Source organism: Salminus brasiliensis, chromosome 20 (genome assembly GCF_030463535.1).
Source record: "Salminus brasiliensis chromosome 20, fSalBra1.hap2, whole genome shotgun sequence".
Taxonomy (NCBI): domain Eukaryota; kingdom Metazoa; phylum Chordata; class Actinopteri; order Characiformes; family Bryconidae; genus Salminus; species Salminus brasiliensis.
In genome coordinates, this window is record NC_132897.1 from 4331876 (window position 1) to 4350959 (window position 19084).

The 19084-nt window shown below is 41.4% G+C and overlaps 2 protein-coding genes and 1 long non-coding RNA gene across 3 annotated transcripts in view; 1 reads left to right on the forward strand and 2 right to left on the reverse strand.

Annotated features, from left to right (window-relative positions):
• Positions 1–2359: 2359 nt before the first annotated feature.
• Positions 2360–11177, reverse strand: ccdc117 (coiled-coil domain containing 117). The gene is made up of 6 exons (XM_072665077.1): positions 10765–11177; positions 8640–8808; positions 7941–7991; positions 7489–7764; positions 6469–6612; positions 2360–5073 (listed from the first exon to the last, which is right to left on the reverse strand). The coding sequence occupies exons 2-6, from the start codon at positions 8792–8794 to the stop codon at positions 4827–4829; spliced, it is 873 nt and encodes a 290-aa protein (XP_072521178.1). The 5' UTR covers positions 8795–8808; positions 10765–11177; the 3' UTR covers positions 2360–4826.
• The window catches only part of LOC140542192 (uncharacterized), a 30207-nt gene continuing 13482 nt past the window's right edge, over positions 2360–19084 (reverse strand). Inside the window, exon 2 of the long non-coding RNA XR_011977980.1 lies at positions 2360–2935. This is a non-coding gene — a long non-coding RNA (uncharacterized lncRNA). The remainder of the gene's footprint in view (positions 2936–19084) is intronic.
• tcn2 (transcobalamin II) overlaps positions 15949–19084 on the forward strand; it is an 11526-nt gene continuing 8390 nt past the window's right edge. Inside the window, exons 1-3 of the mRNA XM_072665076.1 lie at positions 15949–16048; positions 16117–16187; positions 18386–18569. Of these exons, the coding sequence (XP_072521177.1) occupies positions 16127–16187; positions 18386–18569 (245 nt within the window). The 5' untranslated portion in view covers positions 15949–16048; positions 16117–16126. The remainder of the gene's footprint in view (positions 16049–16116; positions 16188–18385; positions 18570–19084) is intronic.

The following is a 19084-nucleotide window of genomic DNA, read 5'->3' on the forward strand; positions in this document are numbered from 1 at the left end:
CCAACCTCAACCTAATACCTAATCCTAACCTTAACCTCAATTTAAAACCTAATCCCAACCTCAACCTAATACCTAATCTTAACCTTAACCTCAATTTAAAACCTAATCCTAACCTGAACCTAATACCTAATCTTAACCTTAACCTCAATTTAAAACCTAATCCTAACCTCAACCTATTACCTAATCCTAACCTTAACCTCAATTTAAAACCTAATCCCAACCTCAACCTAATACCTAATCCGAACCTTAACCTCAATTTAAAACCTAATCCCAACCTTAACCTAATACCTAATCCTAACCTTAACCTCAATTTAAAACCTAATCCCAACCTCAACCTAATACCTAATCCTAACCTTAACCTCAATTTAAAACCTAATCCCAACCTCAACCTAATACCTAATCTTAACCTTAACCTCAATTTAAAACCTAATCCTAACCTGAACCTAATACCTAATCTTAACCTTAACCTCAATTTAAAACCTAATCCTAACCTCAACCTAATACCTAATCCTAACCTTAACCTCAATTTAAAACCTAACCCTAACCTTAACTCAAAACCGAACCATGACCCTTGTCCCAATCTTAATTTTCACCGCAACCCAAAACCTAATCCTAACCCTCATCCGGACCATAATCCTAACCTTAACCCAAAACCTAATCCTAACCCTGGTCCTAATCCTCATCTTAATCCAAAACCTAACCCTAACTGAAACTCCTAACGTAAAGCCTAATCCTAACCAGCAGCCTGGCCCTATTCCTAACCTTTAACCCAAAACCTAATCCTAACCCTAATCCTAACCTAAACCTCAACTCAAAACCTAATCCTAACCCTACTCCTAACCTAAACCTCAACTCAAAACCTAATCCTAACCCTAACCGAAACCCCTAACGTAAAGCCTAATCCTAACCATCAGTCTGGCCCTAATCCTTACCTTACCCTCAATCCAAACCCCAATCCTAACCCTCATTCTGACCCTAATCCTAACCTAAACCTCAACCCAAAACCTAATCCTAACCCTCATTCTGACCCTAATCCTAACCTAAACCTCAACCCAAAACCTAATCCTAACCTTAACCCAAATCCTAATCCTAACCCCCATCTTGGTCCTAACCCAACCTTAACCTCAACCCAAAACCTAATACTAACCTTCATCCTGACTCCATAATCTCAACCTAATCCAGTTAAACTCCAGTTCCAGCCTGGTGTCAGCAGCAGCAGCAGCAGCAGCAGCAGCAGGTCTAAGGCAGCTGGTTGAGGATGTTGAGATGCTCAGTATCAGAGCTGCTGATGATCAGTGATTGCTCAGGTCAGCATCTACAGATCTGAACCTGGACACTCCAAATAAAGTGAAGAACAGCATGATGAACAGCAGAATTCAGGAGACGTCTTCAGTTAAGTCTCTTGACGATCTACTGAATGTTCAGACGCTGCTACATCTCAGAGATGGTGTTGAGATGTTGCTGAGAGTCTGATGAGTGTTTAATTCATCCAAAAATAGAAACACTCCACTTAATGTGTTAACTTGTCCATTTGGACCAAATACTGGACAATGTCCAGGCCAAAATCCATTGCCGAGAGCACATACTTGAAAACAAATGCCACAATGCCAATAATAGGAACAACTTTTGATGCCCTAAAGAACATTTCAATTCATTATTGTTTAAAGAACCATGATCGTAAATTAGGCCCCATTTACATGCATCTGAATTCATATATATATATATATATATTTTTTTTTTTTCTTTGGTCATTGAAAACGTAGGTGTTCGAAAACACCGTCCAGGGTGAAGATTTGTGAAAATACTAATGTTACAACACATGCATGTTTCTGGCTGAATCTCAAATACCTCCTTACTCCCTATATAGTGAACTACAGAAATCATAAAACTGTCTGCATGTAGATAGCACTAGATTTCAGATGTCCACATATTAATAGACAAATACTGTTCTATTAAATAAATAAATGCTCTGTTTAAATCTACAATCCGTAATTCTGTGACCTGCATAGTACACTACATAGGGAGTAGTGTGTAATTTGGGATTAAACCTGGGTTTTCTTCTTCCTTCTTCATGGTGCTGATTCTGATGTCTCTCTTAATGAAGTACTATTGCCACATACAGGGCTAGCATGCTCATACGGACATATTGTCAAAAACAGAAGAAAGGAAATCTCAGTTTTTAAAAATATCCAGATATGTTTGGACTGGGCCTGTGATGTTTCAGTGTGAAGAGATTTTTAACGTTTATCAGACGTCAACATAATGTAAGTATTGTACTTTTTTCCGGGCCTGGAACCATATATGTAAGCCGAGATGAGAATGCGTACGCTAAATAAATGCAAACGACGAATGCCGAAAGTGTTAAGTGCTTCCTTTTTAATTGTAAAACAGGTCCAGCTTTACACACAGGCTGCTGAGCTGCTAGGATGAACTTGTAGAGAAAGAAAAGATAAGGAATCTTACACACATGTGGATTTTAACGGCAGGCTTGGAGTATGTACAGCTATGAAAGCGTCCCAGTTTGTTCCAGGCCTCTTCCAGTAATGCCCAATCCATGGAATTCAGCACCGTCGTGTACCCGGTCAGACCATTCTATGAGGATGTGAGGAAGTAGGAGAGGTGTGTAGAGCACACAGCATAGAAACTTGCAAAGAAAAAGAAGTGTACATCGATCAGCCATAACATTAGTACCATAATAGCCATAATAATAAGTAGGTGCCGCAACAGATCTGACGAGACAATCGAGGCATGGACACCACAAGACCCCTGAAGACGTCAGCAATACATACTTAAAGTCCTGTAAGACTCCATGAGCATCAATGAGCCCAGGGGTACTGACCACTGCATACCGGGAACACCCCACAAGACCTGCCTGACGTTTTGGAGATGTTCTGACCCAGTCGCCCAGCCATTATTATATGGCTAGACCCATCACCTTCAAGAACTGACTGTTCGCTCGCTCGCTCGCTGCCTAATACATCCACTCTTGACAGATGCCACTGTAGATAGACTCAATCTGTGTTTTTAACAATTGCCAGTGGTGCTAATGTTATGGCTGATCGGTGTATGTCTCAAACGCACTGTAGCGTATACGTAGGAGCACTTAGATAGGATACTCTAACAAATAGAAGGTTTTTGGTAACGTTGGCCAAGAGCCACCACTTTCAGGCCACACTGACAGTTTCCTGCATCACGTACAAAAGCAAATCTCCCAAAAATACATCTGATGAAGATGGATAAGATTAGCAGTATGGCTATTGAGCTCTCCGGTAACAGTTCACTGTAATGCTAGTCTCTCTGAGCCAAGATAAAAAGGCTCATTTCTCAATTTAGCTTCAAACTAAATATCTGTCCTCCTGTGCTGGGATTGGCTAGTCCTTCACAATCACAAACAGTGCTGTTTACAGATTTCCCAAATCAGTAGAGTTTCTTAATGCTGAGTATCAGCCCATACGGATCTGATCCGATCCTTGTGTTTGTATAAATAATACAGTCACACACTACAGCACGGGGGTCGTGAGTTCGAATCCCGAGCCGTGATGTGACTGTGATTGTGACTTTGCCATCAGCAGCCGGAGTCAGAGAGAGCACAATTGGCCTTAAGCTATGTTGGTTGGCACTGGTGTCTGTTAGCTGGTGCGGAGGACCTGGGGACCCAGCGCTTTCCTCCATGCATGTGTCGGCTGCCCGGCAGTTGGAAAAGAGGCGGCGGCTGGCTTTGCATGTCTTGGCGGAGACAAGGGTTAAGTCATTAGCCTTCTAGTGATGGGAGCATTGCTAGTGCTCGGGGAGCTACGAACGTTTTTAGCAACAGTTTCTGTAATGATAGCCTATATATATATATATAGTGTGGTAATATCTCATAATCCAGTCTGACTGACCTTCATGACCATTCAGCTCCCAGTACCTTTAACCCCTTAAACCCTTAAAACCCTGTATGTAAGCCCACATTTCTTTATTATTTTTATTATTATTATAGTTTTCCTCACTTTCATAGGTCCTAAAATGGAACCTTGAGGTACTCAGGGTTTAAAAGGTTAAAACACTGCAGTGAAACTGATATTTGTTGTTATTTGTTGACCACTGATGTGAAGTAGCTATTTTATGGTGTGGTGAGGGAACTATGCCTTGGTTCTCTGCACTGTATGAGCATTAGCACTAACCGCCTCCTCTGGGTTCTAAATGAGCTGCTCAGTGCTGCCTTATAACCAATGAAAGGAGCTTTGTACAACAACAGCTCCGCACTACAGACTGTACAAGCTGCTTTGTTGGCTTCTGAGAATGCTCCTCACTCCTCCTCAGCGCTGCAGGCTGAGTAATGTGTGCCAGAAGGTGCTCTGAACACAGCGGTAAAAACAAAGAATCTGGATAAGGCTTAAAGTAATCGATACCCAAACCATTCAAAAAAGTCCACTAGTGCTGTTCTCAAACCCTAAAGCCACGCCCGCACTATTTGTGAGTATTTGTGAGCCAATCCCAGCACAATAGAGTTGTCGTACCAACATCTGCATCCTAGCAAAAGGTCACTATTCATACAATGTGCATGGCACTATGGTCCCTGCTACACCAACTCGTTTCTAACAAAAATACTGGCTGGGAGGGAAAAAGGAAACAGAAAAAAACACACAAAAAAAGAAATGGCACAGAAAATCTCATCTCATCTCATAGTGCGAGCCAAGAGCGCACCCCTCATGGCGTTAAAAAAAAAGAAAAAAAAAAAAAAAGATTTGTATTGGCAGAGATGATGCAATCCGAAACTGCTCAAAGTTCGTCAGAGTACAAAGTCAACAAAAGGGTCTTCAGAAAAACGTAAAAACATCTCCAGTCTAAAGCTCCATATCCTCCTCCCCACCCATGGACGCCGCTGGCGGGCAGTAGAGAGGTCTGAAGGCCTGTTCAGCTGGCTCTTTAGGCTGCATTGGCTCCGGGAGGGGGGTCCTGGGAATGGGCGTAGGCGTCTGTCTGCACGCAGGCTGTTGTTTTCGCTGCTGTCTCTGGATGGAGTCCTTTAGCTGCTGCGTTATCGGGTCCTCCGGTGGGCGCCAGAGCACCAGCTCCATACAAGAGCGGCTCCTGCAAAGAGGAAGAGCAGCAATGGGAAAGCTTTTACCTGGTTGCTGTCACAAGGTAACATATTATGGGCTTTTTTTTTATCAAGTAATGGTTCCTTAAAACTCAAAACTTGGGTTCTTCCCCCAACAATGGTTCTTCTACGGCATCGTCCACAGAACCCTTTGTAGCACCTTCATTTTATGGATTGCAGTCTACACATCCCAATCAGTAGGGGGCACCAGTCAAAACATTCACATGCACTATTTGGACAAAAGTATTGGGACACCTGCCAATTAATCATGTTTTGCCAAGGGTATTAAAAAGGTCCTGCTTTATCCTGCTTTTGTTGGAGTAACTGTCTCTACTGTCCATGGAAGAAGGCTTTCTACTAGATTTTGGAGCATTGCTGTGAGGATTTGATTGCATTCGGCGACAATGAGCATTAGTGAGGTCAGCATGTCAGATGATTACCACCCCACCTCATCCCCAAACAACTTCCCATCTCATCCCAAAAGTGGTACCTCTAGGTAAGCGGTCATTGGGTCATATAATACATGTGTGAAGAACCTTCCAGCTTCCACAGCTTCCTTATGGAACCATAAGTGGTTCATTTTATCTATGGCATCACTCAAAGAACCTTTTGTAGCACCTTTACTGTAGATAATACCATTAAAGGAAGGTGTTTTTGGCCAGCCTGCACTTGAAGTCCCTCTCTTTTGAATTAGGAAGCTTGACAACTACTGATTCTATCTCAGAACAGTTTAACACACAGCTACTGGATATTCAAGTGTGCCACCATCACGTTAGGTTATACTACATGGTTTGTATCCTTACAAGCTCGATTATTCGTTATATATGTTGTATTTATATGTTTTATATGTCAAGTTCAGTAATTGAGCCCTTCTTCATAGTGTCCTGTTACTTTAGCTCGGTCTGCCTGAGATGTACTGTTCATTTTTAATAGTGACGTCAATCCTGCTCTGGGATGGCAAATGGATGCTGATGCTGATGAATGTGTTATATCCCTGTTTATTAAAAATAAAGAAATAAATACTACAGTAAATATTATGCATATTGTATATCCTCACTATCACGCAAAAACCTTGCATATCTCCAAATTGGCAACATTACAGGAGAAGGAAAAAACCGCCGTAGCTTTCAATGGACATCAATCCAGTCATTTTGGAGCATTTTTATTGGTCCATCCATCATGAAATTGGGACATAATGTAAAGAGCCAAAGAAACAGCCAGATGCAACGTGTCAAAAAGTGAAAATGGAGATACGAGGGTTTTGCGGGACAGTTACTCGCCTATTAGTTATATCTTTCTATATATCTATATCCATATTATTTATATATTTATGCCCACACACATATACTGTGTAACTGCTATGGGGGGGGTATAAACACACTCACACTGATTGGGCTACTGTATGAGGGAGGATATCGCCAATGCCTCGCTGCAGCCCCTCCCTCAGGCTGTCAGACAGCACAAGCACAGGCCTGCGCTGGGCCGGCTCCACGTCCAGGTCTTCGTCACTGTCGTCCTCCAGAGTGATCCTGAACACACAGTGCCATCAGGGTGAAACCCAATCCTCTGCCCCTCCACATTTTTGTTGTTCTATTTCTATTCCCAGCACATCTGAGCCAAGCTCTCAACGACTCTCAAAAATTTGTTGGGAGACGGGATAATAAGGGGGGGGATGTAGACTGGCTGAGGATTCTGAACGACTGGGCGAATGATCGCGGATCAGTTGGTGGAGGTCCATAAAACACGGGTCATAATTTGACTGGATTTGTGATACAGAGAAAACTTGATTATCCGTGCCGCTGCATAGCTTACAACAGTGTGCAAAAGTTTGTGCACCCTTGGCCATTTTGACATGTTTTGCTAAACAGGCCTATAGACCATATTTACCATTAGTGTTGGCCTCCGCCATTAACCTATATGTGCAGTGAACACACACACACACACACACACATACACACTAGTGGTCAAACAGACACAGTGATAGTGAGCACACATGCCCGGAGTGGTGGGCAGCCTTAGCTGCGGCGCCCAGGGAGCATAGTGGGTAAAGGGCCCAACAGTGGCAGCTTGCCGAGCCCGGGTATCGAACCCACAACCATGTCATCAATAGCCTGGTGCTCTAAGTGCTGAACCACCAGTGCCCCCAGTGCACCTTCGTTGATATATATCATCAGTGCAGCCTGTGCAAAGTTTGGACACCCCAAGCCTTTTGAAAGCTTAGATACATTGATGGTTTTTACTATGACCACAATGTGGGCTGGCACAGGGCTTCACCACTCTGGTGGACGTTTTAGCCAGGTTAAATGGGACGAACCCTGTTGTTTGGCTTCATAGCTCTGATCTTTCTTCATTAGGACCGTCGGTGTTCAAACACTGCACCCACACAGCTGGCGCCGATCTCTTACCTGTCCTCAATCTCCTGCAGCTTCCTCTGGGCCGCCTCCACCTCCATGCAGGCACCCTCTGTCTCTGGCCTGACTGGGGGTAAAGGGACAGAAGAAAAGGCCAGGCCTACTTCTTGGCTGCTTGGACCTGGCTGGAGGGCTTCAGAGCTGAGCTGGGTTGGCAGGGAGCGAGCAGTGTCCTCCATGGACCAGCTCTGGCAGGGTTTGGGGCCTGGGTAGTCTGAAGATTCTGAGCCTGCCTCTTCCATCAACTTTCGCCTTTTGGCATTGCAGCTGCTGTGAAACCCAGAAATTAAAACTTTAAGTCAAAAGGGTACATTTAACATCTCAGCAGGAAACTTTATATATAACTTTCTATATGAACTGTATATAGACATTATATATATATATATATATATATATATATATATATATATATATATATATATAAAAAACAATAAGTATTAGCTTACTCATCATCTGTCCGTCTCCTGTGCTTCCGCAGGCATCTTCTCTCCCAGCTTCTGTATGGAAAAAGGTGGCACAAAAGAGCATCACCTCTTTAAAAATTCAATGTAAGTCAATGGACAAAAGTATTTGGACACATGCTTTCTCTCTCACTGTTTCTTCCAAAATCAAAGGTATTAAAAAGAGTTCATCCTGCTTTTGCTGGAGTAACTGTCTCTACTGTCCAGCAAAAAAGGCTTTCTACAAGATTCTGGAGGAGCACTGCAGTGAGCATTTGATTGCATTCAGCAACAACATTAGTAAAGTCAGGATGTGGGATGATGATCACCACTCCACTTCATCCCCAACCAACTCCTCAACTCATCTCTGAATGGAGCACCAACCATCATTCCTGAGAACACAGTTGTTCCACTGCACCACAGCTCAATGCTGGGGGGCTTTATATCCCCTCTAGCCCACGCCTGGCATTAGGCACTCCCTGTAAAGAATAATGGCAATAGAAACAAGACTTTCTGCAGCAGATAAACGTGAGCCGTTTGGCACCAAACCTAATGCCAGGTGTGGGCGGAGTGTGGGAGGAGTATAAATGCATATGTTAGATTACCACAACTTTTTAAAGATCTGTGGGACAGGTCTTATTGCTCTCAGACTTCTCAGCAGTAGCTGACTGAAGGGGAAACGGGTCTCAAATACTGAATACTTACGAGCTCGTCATCGAGCCCCCCGGCAGATGGTGTGAGCCGCTGAATGCTTGCCCCTTTGACATGCCCATCTCTGAGGCAGTTAGATGTGGAAGGGTGGAGTAAACTGAGGGAAGGTAGCCCAGGTCACCACCGCTGCCTGGACTGGCGCTGTGCATCCCTGCTTCACTCTCTACAGTAACAGACACACAAACATAGGTCATGCCAGATCCAGTACAGGGACTATTGCAATGCTGAGCGATTTGGTAAAAATGGTAGATCATGATATTTAAAGACATTTTTACAATGCACTAAATCCAAATACTCTCCCATACTGAGTCCTGTGACTTTTACTCACAATATGCTGCACCCCATTCAATCAAATAGGTCTGATTACACTTTTTGTAATTAATTATTTGTATATCTTGTACCACAATAACAAAATGTATCACAATGCGATATATTATTGTCATACTGCCGACCCCTAATTAGTACATTAATAATAATAATAATAATCTTTACTATTATTATTGAGAGTCCCAATAACATATACATTTCCTGGACAGTAAGTGTTTCTATATTTAGAGTATATTTAGTTTTATTTATTAGAGGGTCACTAAGATAGATAACACATGATAATACTGACAGCACGTTCTTGTAATGGTAGTTGTAGTAGTAGTGGTGATAGTAGTTATAGTAGTAGCTGTAGTGGTAGTTGTGATAGAAGTAGTGGTAGTAGTAGTGGTGGTAATAGTAGTAGCAGTAGTAGTAGTAGTGGTAATAGTAGTAGCAGTAGTAGTAGTAGTGGTAGTAGTAATAGTAGTAGCAGTAGTAGTAGTAGTAATAGTAGTAGCAGTAGTAGTAGTAGTGGTAATAGTAGTAGCGGTAGTAGTAGTAGTAGTGGTAATAGTAGTAGCAGTAGTAGTAGTAGTGGTAATAGTAGTAGCAGTAGTAGTAGTAGTAATAGTAGCAGTAGTAGTAGTAGTGGTAATAGTAGTAGCAGTAGTAGTAGTAGTGGTAATAGTAGTAGCAGTAGTAGTAATAGTAGTAGCAGTAGTAGTAGTAGTAATAGTAGTAGCAGTAGTAGTAGTAATAGTAGTAGCAGTAGTAGTAGTAATAGTAGTGGTAATAGTAGTAGCAGTAGCAGTAGTAATAGCAGTAGTAGTAGTAGTGGTAATAGTAGTAGCAGTAGTAGTAGTAATAGTAGCAGTAGTAGCAGTAGTAGTAGCAGTAATAGTAGTAGCAGTAGTAGTAGAAGTAGTGGTAATAGTAGTAGCAGTAGTAGTAGTAATAGTAGTAGCAGTAATAGTAGTAGCAGTAGTAGTAGTGGTAATAGTAGTAGCAGTAGTAGTAGTAGTAGTGGCAGTAGTAGTAGTAGTAGTAAGATATTCCTTTATTAGTCCCACAGTGAGGAAATGCACATTGGTAGTAGTAGTGGTGGGTTTAGTAGTAGTAGTAATAGTAGTAGTGGTAGTTTTAGGGGTAGTAGTAGTAGTAGTGGTGGTAGTTTTAGTGGTGGTAGTAGTAGTTATAGTAGTACTCTTTATTATTATTATTATTTAGAGTCACAGTAACATATGAATTCCCTGGACAGTAAGTGTTTCTACATTTAGAGTATATGTAGTATATTTATTAGAGGGTCACTAAGATAGATAACACATGATCATACTGACAGCACGTTGTTCCAGAAGCCCTGGTCTTTGTGTAGCAGCTCTCTGGTCAACTTTAGGTAGTAATAAAGGTGGGGTGTAGCTTTATCTTCACAATATTAGTTGCAAAAAATATTAATTAATTTTAAAACACACAAATTAAGTTGTATTTCATTAGTAATATTAGCTCCATCTTAAAAAAAATGGTCATGTGAAGATTAAAAATACTATTATATGTAATTTGTTTTTATAATAAACTAGTTAGCTGGCTCCCTAATTAGGCTGGATAACTAGTGGGTGTCTGCACACTAGCTAACTGCAGCTGTCTCTACAGAAATTAGTGGATCAAAATCAGGCCTTGGCCATAAAACGTTGAGAGGACGGAATATATTTTTCATTTCAGAGCAACCCTGTGTTTATAGGGCTCAGCTGTCAGCTGCTGTCACTTATCAGTGCCCTGGCTGTGCAGCACGGCATTACGCAGCCGTAATGTAACTCACCTCCGCGAGCTTAGCTTAGCGTTCAACTACTCCGCGCGCAAGTTGTCTGCATCCCGTCCTCAGCTTCAGATCTCAGCGCGGCTCGACGCCGTCGTTGTTCAGTGCCTGTAAAACGCTGTTAATGCTCCTGCTGTCTGCTGAAGTTAAGCAGCCAGCGCGGGTTTGAGAAAACTCAAGAAAAAAAAACACCGAGATAAATATGACGCTCTGCGTCTGCTCACGCTCCGAGTCTGCGCGAACCCGAGAACGCGCTTCAACCTTCTGGATCGCGCGCGCACTGTGGGATTTGTAGTCCGGTAAGACCGCGGGTTGTAGTCCTCACCCTCAGCTGCTGTAAACAAACCCACATGTCGTGCTTTTGGACGCGCTGGCCGGTGGGAATCGCACACACTCTGCTATGCGGACATTAAATAAAGAAATACTTTATTACAGAATACAGAAATTCAACAACAGTACTGATTATTACTTATTACAGTGATATTAGTCGTATTATAAATTTTTGTATTATATTTTTGTTTTATGTAATTATTGTTAGTCACACTACTGTTGTTATTATTATTATTATTATTATTAGCAGTAGTAGTAGTGGCAGTGGTAGTTTTATTGGTAGTAGTAGCAGTATTAGTAATATTAGTAGTAGTGGTAGTAGTGGTAGTTTTAGTATTAGTATTAGAAGTAGTAGCAGCAGTAGCAGTGGTAGTTTTATTGGTAGTAGTAGCAGTATTAGTAATATTAGTAGTAGTAGCAGTGGTAGTTTTACTGGTAGTATTAGTAGTATTAGTAATATTATTATTATTAGTAGTAGCAGTGGTAGTTTTATTGGTAGTATTAGTAGTATTAGTAATATTATTATTATTAGTAGTAGTAGCAGTGGTAGTTTTACTGGTAGTATTAGTAGTATTAGTAATATTATTATTATTAGTAGTAGCAGTGGTAGTTTTATTGGTAGTAGTATTAGTAATATTAGTAGTAGTAGTAGTAGTGGCAGTGGTAGTTTTATTGGTAGTAATAGTAGTATTAGTAATATTAGTAGTAGTAGTAGTAGTGGCAGTGGTAGTTTTATTGGTAGTAGTAGTAGTATTAGTAATATTATTATTATTAGTAGTAGCAGTGGTAGTTTTATTGGTAGTAGTAGTAGTATTAGTAATATTATTATTATTAGTAGTAGCAGTGGTAGTTTTATTGGTAGTAGTAGTAGTATTAGTAATATTAGTAGTAGTAGCAGTGGTAGTTTTACTGGTAGTATTAGTAGTATTAGTAATATTATTATTATTAGTAGTAGCAGTGGTAGTTTTATTGGTAGTATTAGTAGTATTAGTAATATTATTATTATTAGTAGTAGTAGCAGTGGTAGTTTTACTGGTAGTATTAGTAGTATTAGTAATATTATTATTATTAGTAGTAGCAGTGGTAGTTTTATTGGTAGTAGTATTAGTAATATTAGTAGTAGTAGTAGTAGTGGCAGTGGTAGTTTTATTGGTAGTAATAGTAGTATTAGTAATATTAGTAGTAGTAGTAGTAGTGGCAGTGGTAGTTTTATTGGTAGTAGTAGTAGTATTAGTAATATTATTATTATTAGTAGTAGCAGTGGTAGTTTTATTGGTAGTAGTAGTAGTATTAGTAATATTATTATTAGTAGTAGTAGCAGTGGTAGTTTTATTGGTAGTAGTAGTAGTATTAGTAATATTAGTAGTAGTAGTAGTGGTAGTTTTATTGGTAGTAGTAGTAGTATTAGTAATATTAGTAGTAGTAGTAGCAGTGGTAGTTTTATTGGTAGTAGTATTAGTAATATTAGTAGTAGTAGTAGTAGTGGCAGTGGTAGTTTTATTGGTAGTAATAGTAGTATTAGTAATATTAGTAGTAGTAGTAGTAGTGGCAGTGGTAGTTTTATTGGTAGTAGTAGTAGTATTAGTAATATTATTATTATTAGTAGTAGTGGCAGTGGTAGTTTTATTGGTAGTAGTAGCAGTATTAGTAATATTAGTAGCAGCAGTAGTAGTAGTGGTAGTTTTATTGGTAGTAGTAGTAGTAGTAGTAATATTAGTAGTAGTAGTAGTAGTGATAGTTTTAGTATTAGTATTAGAAGTAGCAGCAGTAGCAGTGGTAGTTTTATTGGTAGTAGTAGTAGTATTAGTAATATTAGTAGTAGTAGTAGTAGTGGCAGTGGTAGTTTTATTGGTAGTAGTAGTAGTATTAGTAATATTATTATTATTAGTAGTAGTAGCAGTGGTAGTTTTATTGGTAGTAGTAGTATTAGTAATATTAGTAGTAGTAGTAGTAGTGGCAGTGGTAGTTTTATTGGTAGTAGTAGTAGTATTAGTAATATTATTATTATTAGTAGTAGTAGCAGTGGTAGTTTTATTGGTAGTAGTAGTAGTATTAGTAATATTATTATTATTAGTAGTAGTGGCAGTGGTAGTTTTATTGGTAGTAGTAGCAGTATTAGTAATATTAGTAGCAGCAGCAGTAGCAGTGGTAGTTTTATTGGTAGTAGTAGTATTAGTAATATTAGTAGTAGTAGTAGTAGTAGTTTTATTGGTAGTAGTAGTAATATTAGTAATAGTAGTAGTAGTGGCAGTAGTGGTTTTATTGGTAGTAATAGTAGTATTAGTAATATTAGTAGTAGTAGTAGTAGTGATAGCAGTAGTAGTATCAGTAGCAGTAAAAGTAGTAGCAGCAGTAGTAGTAGCAGTGGTAGTTTCAGTGGTAGTGGTAGTAGTACTATCAGTAGCAGTAGTAGTAGCAGTAGTAGTTTCAGTGGTAGTGGTAGCAGTAGTAGTAGTAGTAGCAGTAGTAGTTTCAGTGGTAGTGGTAGCAGTAGTAGTAGTGGTAGTAGCAGTAGTAGTAGTGATGATAGTAGTAGTAGCGGTGGTAAGATAAGATAATGCTTTATTAGTCCCACAGTGGGGAAATTCACACTGGTAGTAGTAGTAGCGGTAGTTTTAGTAGTAGTAGTATCAGTAGTAGTAGTGTTAGTGGTAGTTTTAGGGGTAGTAGTAGTTGTTGTAGTTGTAGTGGTGGTAAGATAAGATAATCCTTTATTAGTCCCACAGTTGGGAAATTCACACTGGTAGTAGTAGCGGTAGTTTTAGTAGTAGTAGTAGTAGTGGTGGTGGTGGTAGTAATAGTGATAGTAATAGTAGCAATGGTAGTTTTAGTGGTGGTGGTGATAGTAGTAGTAGTGGTGGTGGTGGTAGTAATAGTGATAGTAATAGTAGCAATGGTAGTTTTAGTGGTGGTGGTGATAGTAGTAGTAGTAGTTATAGTAATAGTGGTAGTAGTAATAGTCAAAGTAGTAGTAGCAGTAGCAGTAGTGTTAGTGGTAGTTTTAGGGGTAGTAGTAGTAGCAGTAGTGGTGGTTTTAGTGGTAGTGGTGGTTTTAGTGGTAGTGATGGTAGTAGTGGTGGTTTTAGTGATAGTGGTGTTGGTAGTAGTACTGGTGGTGGTGGTGGTCTTATTAGTGGTAGTGGTGGTTTTAGTGGTAGTGGTGGTTTTAGTGGTAGTGATGGTAGTAGTGGTGGTTTTAGTGATAGTGGTGTTGGTAGTAGTACTGGTGGTGGTGGTGGTCTTATTAGTGGTAGTGGTGGTTTTAGTGGTAGTGGTGGTTTTAGTGGTAGTGATGGTAGTAGTGGTGGTTTTAGTGATAGTGGTGTTGGTAGTAGTACTGGTGGTGGTGGTGGTCTTATTAGTGGTAGTGGTGGTTTTAGTGGTAGTGGTGGTTTTAGTGGAAGTGGTAGTGGTAGTAGTAGTAGTAGTAGTAGTGGTAGTGGTAGTAATAGTGGTGGTTTTAGTGATAGTGGTGATAGTAGTAGTGGTAGTTTTAGTGGTAGTGGTGGTAGTAGTGGTGGTTTTAGTGATAGTGGTGGTTTTAGTGATAGTAGTGATAGTAGTAGTAGTGCTTTTAGTGGTAGTGGTAGTAGTAGTGGTGGTTTTAGTAATAGTGGTGGTTTTAGTGATAGTAGTGATAGTAGTAGTGGTAGTTTTAGTGGTAGTGGTAGTAGTAGTGGTGGTTTTAGTAATAGTGGTGGTTTTAGTGATAGTAGTGGTTTTAGTGATAGTAGTGATAGTAGTGGTGGTAGTTTTAGTGGTAGTGGTGGTAGTAGTGGTGGTTTTAGTGATGGTGTTTTTAGTGATAGTAGTGATAGTAGTAGTAGTGGTTTTAGTGGTAGTGGTGGTAGTAGTGGTGGTTTTAGTGATAGTAGTGATAGTAGTAGTGGTGGTTTTAGTGGTAGTGGTGGTAGTAGTGGTGGTTTTAGTGATGGTGTTTTTAGTGATAGTAGTGATAGTAGTAGTAGTGGTTTTAGTGGTAGTGGTGGTAGTAGTGGTGGTTTTAGTGGTAGTGGTGGTTTTAGTGATAGTAGTAGTAGTGGTTTTAGTGGTAGTGGTGGTAGTAGTGGTGGTTTTAGTGGTAGTGGTAGTGGTGGTGGTTTTAGTGATAGTGGTGGTTTTAGTGATAGTGGTGGTAGTGGTGGTAGTAGTGGTTTTAGTGGTGGGTTTAGTGATAGTGGTGGTTTTAGTGGTAGTGGTGGTGATAGTGGTAGTGGTGGTAGTAGTGGTGGTTTTAGTGATAGTGGTGGTTTTAGTGATAGTGGTGGGTTTAGTGGTAGTGGTGGTGATAGTGGTAGTAGTGGTGGTTTTAGTGATAGTGGTGGGTTTAGTGGTAGTGGTGGTGATAGTGGTAGTAGTGGTGGTTTTAGTGATAGTGGTGGTTTTAGTGATAGTAGTGATAGTAGTAGTGGTTTTAGTGGTAGTGGTGGTAGTAGTGGTGGTTTTAGTGATAGTGGTGTTTTTAGTGATAGTGGTTTTAATGGTAGTGGTGGTTTTAGTGATAGTGGTGTTTTTAGTGATAGTGGTTTTAATGGTAGTGGTGGTTTTAGTGATAGTGGTGGTTTTAATGATAGTGGTTTTAATGGTAGTGGTGGTTTTAGTGATAGTGGTGGTAGTAGTGGTGGGTTTAGTGGTAGTGGTGGGTTTAGTGGTAGTGGTGGGTTTAGTGATAGTGGTGGTGGTGATAGTGGTGGTGGTGGTGATAGTGGTAGTGGTGGTGATAGTGGTGGTGGTGATAGTGGTGGTGGTGGTGATAGTGGTAGTGGTACTCACCTGTGTCTCTCGTACTGAGCTCGTGTTTCTGAAGCGGTTGTTCTCTTGTAACTCCGCCTTGTTTTGGTAACTGTAGTCACGTGATCAGTGGGACAGTCCTGAAAAAATGGACAGTTTGGCTTGAAAGTCAGACAGAGCTCCTCACCCTCCTCTCCACTCTCCTCTCGGTATCGGCGGAAAGCAGGTAAACCCGAGGACGCGTTACCCCCCCCCCCGGATCTGAAGCTGAGCTGCTCTGCGGTGTTTCTCCAGATTGGTCCAGATGAAGGCGGTTCTGCTGCTGGTGGCTGTGCTCGCTGCTCTGGCAGCAGGAAGACCCTGCGGTGTGTAACTTCATCAGTTTACCTCTCCTCTCCTCTCTGACTCTCTCTTTCTCTACCCAGACTGGAGTGAAGGGTCCTGGACTGTGATCAGTCCCCTAAACTCACCTTTTAGCTCCTTAATCTTAAACCTAATGCTCTAGTCCTAACTGTAACCCACAGTTTAACCCCTTCATTTAGTCCTAATCTGTTAGTAATTAGTCTAATAGTATGTTAATGTAGGAATACTAAACCACATACAGCATTCAGCCCATACAGGCTTATTCAAAAGTTTGGACACCCAGCTTAAAAGACACCTTTTGCTGATGCAGTGTAAATAAATATGTGAATAAACCTGAATTTATCATTTTTTTAAAAAGTAAACATATTTCACATGCCGTTTCTATTGCATATGCAAATTTTGTGGTTTAGTTTTTTAATGCAGTGTCTAAAATTGAGCTAATACACAGTTATAATGCATTAAAATGTGTAGAAATATCATTTACATTTATTTACACAGAGATTTGACCAGGGGTGCCCAAACCTTTGCATAAGACAGTAGGCTGGTAGGACATGAAGCCTGAAGTATGGAAATACTGAGCAAATGAGGGTTCGAGTGTTTACCAGTAAAAGTGTAAAAAAGAGTGCGGGCCTGTATCACTGCTGTGATTTTAGGCTAAAACCATTGCTTGCATAAGGACAGTATGTGAGTCGCAGTTCTCTGCTTTAGGGAACGGGTCACTAAGGTCAGAACATGGACTGGGATTGCTTGCAGCTCTCTGCTGCACTTTGCTCTCTGCCTTTGCAACAGGGGCTGTTTTTTAAGGACAGTCACATGCTTGTCAGTCTCTGGAGCTCGGCAGGCCGGCAGTGCTCAGGCAGCAGCGTGAGCAGGGGCAGATGATAGAGGCCGTGAACTTGTGTTTGTGTGACCGATGTTTCAGTGAAGGCTGAGCGTGACACATGGTTTATTGGTGTGTTTCAAAATCCTGTACATTTTCCTGACCGTTTGACGTCTGCTCTGCTGGGAAGTGATGAAAGTGTGCCTTTAACCTGGGCTGATTTTTGAGCAGGGCAAAGTACAGGGCAGCCCATCAGAACAGAGGTCATTTACATATATCTGTCTTAAAGGCACGGTAGCGGTCAATAGCTGTGTCCCAAATCAGGGGCTGCATCCTTCAGAGAGTGCGACTAGGCTGTCCCATTTCAAAGGCTCTACCGAGAAACGCGTCCTTCTTTCCCATGGCAATGAAAGATCCAGGGGGGGGGATCCTTCGCCAGCCAGCCTGTCCCAAGATGCCAGTGCCAGGAGTGGCATTCGTGACACAGTGGCAAGGGCAGCAGGACATCAGCAACTCCATAGCAACACCCTAGCAACCATTCAGCAACTCCATAGAAACAAGCACTTAGCAACTCCATAGCAACACTCTAGCAACCATTTAGCAACTCCACAGCAACCCCTTAGCTATCACCTGGGATTGCATTGCAGCTGCCTAGCAACCACTTTTAGCAACCCTCTAGCTTCCCCTGCTTAAGGTGAGGTAAAGTGTATGTGTCCAATAAGGCGCCCCTTAAACACTTTACAATTAGGTTTACCTAGCAACCTCATAGCAAACACATGGGATTCCATAGCAACCACCTAGTAGAGAGCACATAGCAGCTCTTTATTAACCACTTAGCAACTCCATATTTACCACCTAGCAACACTCTAGCAACCATTCAGCAACTCCATAGAAACAAGCCCTTAGCATTTAGCAATGACATAGCAACCCCCTAGCTATCACCTGGGATTGCATTGCAACTGCCTAGCAACCACTTTTAGCAACCCTCTAGCTTCCCCTGCTTAAGGTGAGGTAAAGTGTATGTGTCCAATAAGGCGCCCCTTAAACACTTTACAATTAGGTTTACCTAGCAACCTCATAGCAAACACATGGGATTCCATAGCAACCACCTAGTAGAGAGCACATAGCAGCTCTTTATTAACCACTTAGCAACTCCATATTTACCACCTAGCAACACTCTAGCAACCATTCAGCAACTCCATAGAAACAAGCCCTTAGCATTTAGCAATGACATAGCAACCCCCTAGCTATCACCTGGGATTGCATTGCAACTGCCTAGCAACCACTTAGCAACCCTCTTGCTTCCCCTGCTTAAGGTGGGGTAACGTTTATGTTCAGGCACTTTTTTTTTATATCATCTCTTGCACGTCGACTCCACAGCGCCGGATCACGATGAGATCACCCTCAAGCTCAATAAGGAGCTCCTGCGCTCCACTGAGGAGCCAGACTCTCTGCCCAACCCCAGCGTCCACATCGCCTTACGCCTGTCCACCCAGCACAACCTGAACAAGGAGGGTCAGCACCTTAACCAGCTGAAGACCAAACTCCATCAGGACATTCAGAGGTATGGAGCTCACAGCCACATTACACAGCCCCATAGCCACCACCTGAGATTTCATAGCAACTGCCTAGCAACACCCCAGCAGGCACTTAGCAACTCCATAGCAACCAACTGGGATACCATAATAACTGCCGAGCAACTACCTAGCATCTTCATAGCAACTGCCTAGCAACACCATAGCAACCACCTAGGATTCTATAGCAACTGCTAGCTACCACATAGCAACCACTTAGTATTTTTATAGCAACCACCTAGAAACACCATAGCAACCACTCAGGAATTCATGGCTACTGTCTAGCAATCACTTAGCAATGCCATAGCAGCCATTTAGCAACACCATAGCATCCCCCTTTCAACACTGTAGTAACCACTTCGCACAAAACACCCTAGTTTCACCCTAGTGACCACGTAGCAACACCCTAGTAACCGCCTGGAAACGGGAACCACTTAAGCTTTGCAGTCATTTCCTTCAGGAAATAATCTTTTCCAGTTGACTCAAACATTCTGACCGATGCAGA

What these genes read in the sequence shown, in the direction of transcription:
- ccdc117 (XM_072665077.1), bottom strand. Translation starts at nt 8,794, where the DNA reads ATGCACAGCGCCAGTCCAGGCAGCGGTGGTGACCTGGGCTACCTTCCC. An exon ending in AGGAGACGGACAGATGATGA is followed by an intron (nt 7,765 to 7,940) that starts GTAAGCTAATAC and finishes TGGGTTTCACAG; the next exon opens with CAGCTGCAATGCCAAAAGGC. An exon ending in CTGCAGGAGATTGAGGACAG is followed by an intron (nt 6,613 to 7,488) that starts GTAAGAGATCGG and finishes CTGTGTGTTCAG; the next exon opens with GATCACTCTGGAGGACGACA.